The sequence below is a fragment of the Mus pahari genome, chromosome 1 (assembly GCF_900095145.1).
Source record: "Mus pahari chromosome 1, PAHARI_EIJ_v1.1, whole genome shotgun sequence".
In the NCBI taxonomy this organism is placed as follows: domain Eukaryota; kingdom Metazoa; phylum Chordata; class Mammalia; order Rodentia; family Muridae; genus Mus; species Mus pahari.
The window spans coordinates 74,601,941-74,605,486 of NC_034590.1; the positions used below are offsets into that span (position 1 = coordinate 74,601,941).

The 3,546-nt window shown below is 40.4% G+C and overlaps 1 protein-coding gene across 1 annotated transcript in view; it reads left to right on the forward strand.

Moving 5' to 3' along the window:
- Positions 1-2,773: 2,773 nt before the first annotated feature.
- LOC110321592 (olfactory receptor 51I2-like) overlaps positions 2,774-3,546 on the forward strand; it is a 1,176-nt gene continuing 403 nt past the window's right edge. The window contains exon 1 of the mRNA XM_021197962.1: positions 2,774-3,544. Coding sequence (XP_021053621.1) covers positions 2,774-3,544 — 771 coding nt within the window. The remainder of the gene's footprint in view (positions 3,545-3,546) is intronic.

A 3,546-nucleotide genomic window follows, 5' to 3' on the forward strand; every position in this document is an offset into this window, starting at 1 on the left:
TGTTTTGTGTGACAAACATTCTGAAATTTTGGACAAAAGAACATAAATCTAGTTTTTCCATGAATTTCGGGAGTTCTCCAAAAGGAAGGCGCCCTTAAAGCAGAAACCAAGCCACCCATATGAGAAGTCTTTTAGCATTCTCTATACTTTCCCATCATTGAGATAATGAGCATGCCAAAAGCACTGATATGATAATTCACAATATAATCACTCACAGAGCAATGGCTATAGTATGACATATAAGTAGTGCTACTAAGACATCTGGGAGAAAATAACCTATATGCATGTGGCTATAAATGTGAATAAACATAACAATACTCATACAAGTGTTTGCACATGTAAATCCTTCCTATACATAAGGTAAACTTAGAACATGAACATAACATGATGTGTGTACTTCTATATTATAGTGGAGGAGGAATTCGTGGTTACATTGTGTGGCAACATTAAGATTGTGCACAAGAAAGTGGGAATATTGTTTCATTAGTGATGTATGGGAGTCAAGCTCAGTCTAACATGCAAAGACATGAAACTTGTCTTTTGAACAGCAGATATTTGGAGAGTGTTTGAGACTATATGAAGGTGTAGAAGTTTCTTTTGGCACAATGGCATCCTATACTCTGAAAATTAGTATACCTCTTAGATATTTAGAATTTATAATTTTTCCAAAAATAGAACCTATTTTAAGTTTCTGTACAAATATATGGAAAATTTTCTTACTTTTTGTTATTGCTCTGTTTTCTCTACATCATATCAAATTATAGTAATATATTTAAATTTCTGCATATTTAAGGAATCTTATATAAATAAAAAGTTAATATTTGCCTTCCAAAGTATGGTGTTTTAAATATGTTTGGCCCAAAGTGTGGCACTATTTGGAAGTGTGTCTTTGTTGGATTAGGTGTGGCCTTTTTTGAAGGAAGTGTGTCACTGTGGTTGGTAGGTTTTGAAGCTACATCCATGTCAGAAGAGTCAGTCTTATCATGACACAAGGTGTGTAGTATTTTGATTAAAAAAAAAAAATTAATTCTGTGACAGTGAAAACTGATGCTCAACTACTTCAATCCATTATTCTTCCTTCCCCTTACCTCCCAAGTATTCAACATGATAAATGTGAACTCTGGGATCTAGAGAGTTGGCTCAGCCATGGAGAGCACTTGCTGCTTTTGTAAGGACCTTGCTTTGGGTCCCAGCACCTACATGGCAGCTCACAACCATCTGTAAGTCCTTCCATGGTATGCAAACAAATACAAGCAAACACACACATATAAATAAAATACATAAATATCTAAAATTGTAAAATAAATAAATAAAAACACTCTGGGGAATTGTTTCCTTCATGAACGAATTATCTGAATTAAACTGTTTTCATGGAAATGTTTAAGCACTTCCAAGAGATATTGGTGATTCCAACAACTGCTTCATTCTGCAACAACGAACCTTTTGAATTACTGATTACAAATTGCTCCTGAATACTTATAAAATTTATGAAAAATGTAAATAACATGGTAGAAACATGCTAAGTGTTATTCCAGAAGTATTATACAATATCATTCTACATCACGAAACAGGGAAATGTTATCCTAGTTTGTAGCTGATGATCATAAAATAGTGTGCCCGCACTAGTCCAAAACCATTGGTTTTCTGAGTGCACCAGCTTCTTTTATTTATTTATTTATTTGTTTGTTTGTTTGTTTTTAATTATTATTTTCTTTATTTACATTTCAAATGCTATCCCGAAAGTTCCCTATACCCCACCTCGTCCCGGCTCCCCTACCCACCCACTACCACTACTCGGCCCTGGCCTTCCCCTGTGCTGGGTCATATAAAATTTACAAGACGAAGGGGTCTCTCTTCCCAATGATGGCNGANTAGGCCATCTTCTGCTACATATGCAGCTAGAGACATGAGCTCAGGGGGTACTGGTTAGTTCATATTGTTGTTGCACCTACAGGGTTGCAGTCCCCTACAGCTCCTTGGGTACTTTCTCTAGCTCCTCCATTGGGGGTTCTGTGTTCCATCCAATAGCTGAATGTGAGCATCCACTTCTGTGTTTGCCAGGCACTGACATAGCCTCACAAGAGGGTGCTATATCAGGATCCCTTCAGGAGATTGTTGCTGGCATGTGCATTAGTATCTGGGTTTGGTGGCTAATGGTGGGATGGATTCCCAGATGGGGTAGTCTCTGGAAAGTCCATCCTTTCATCTTAGCTCTAAATTTTGTCCCTGTACCTATATCCTTTCATGGGTACTAACAGAAACCAAGACCACTCACCATCATCAGAACCTAGCATTCCCACCTCAGTCAGTCCTGAATACCCCAATACACCCGAAAAGCAAGAATCGGATTTAAAAGCATACCTCATGATGCTGGTAGAGGACTTTAAGAAGGGCATTATTAAAGAAATGCAGTAAAACGCTGCTAAAGAGATACAAGTCCTTAAAGAAAAACAGGAGAATACTTCTAAAGAGGTAGATGTCCTTAAAGAGAGAGAGGAGAACAGAAACAAACAGGTGATGGAATTGAACAAAACCATCCAAGACCTAAAAAGGGAAATTGAAGCAATAAAGAAAACCAAAAATGTGACAACTCTGGACATAGAAACCCTAGGAAAGAAATCAGGAACCATAGATGAGTGCACCAGCTTCTAATTGTAAACACCACCTCACTGTATCTGTTAATTTGAGTTTCTTGTCCTCCAGTAAGCACAGATCTTGAAATTCTCCAAGCAAGAAGATCTGATCCCGAGACACATCCTGGGTTCCCCCTGTGATGGCACTGTTCAATGTCAGTCACCCTGCCTCCTTTCTCCTGACTGGTATCCCTGGTCTGGAGAGCCTCCACCCCTGGCTGGCAGGGCCCCTTTGTGTGATGTATGCCGTGGCCCTCGGAGCAAATACTGTGATCCTGCAGGCTGTGCGAGTGGAACCCATCCTCCATGCTCCCATGTACTACTTCCTGTCCATGTTGTCTTTCAGTGATGTGGCCATGTCCATGGCCACACTGCCCACTGTGCTCAGAACTTTCTGCTTTGATGCCCGCAGCATTGCTTTTGAGGCCTGTCTAATCCAGATGTTCCTCATTCATTCTTTCTCGATGATGGAGTCAGGGATTCTGCTGGCTATGAGTTTTGACCGCTATGTGGCCATATGCGATCCCTTGCATTATGCCACTGTCCTCACCAATGAATTCATTTCTGGGGTGGGCTTAGCTGTGACTGCTCGAAGCTTCATCACCCTTTTCCCTCTGCCCTTCCTCATCAAGAGGCTACCTATCTGCAGATCCAATGTTCTTTCCCACTCCTACTGCCTGCACCCAGACATGATGAAGCTTGCCTGTGCTGACATCACCATCAACAGTATTTATGGACTCTTTGTTCTTGTGTCTACCTTTGGCATGGACCTGCTGTTTATTTTCCTCTCCTATGTGCTCATTCTGCGTTCTGTTATGGCCATTGCTTCTCATGAGGAACGCCTCAGAGCTCTCAACACATGTGTGTCACATATCTTGGCTGTGCTTGCATTTTATGTGCCAATGATAGGGGT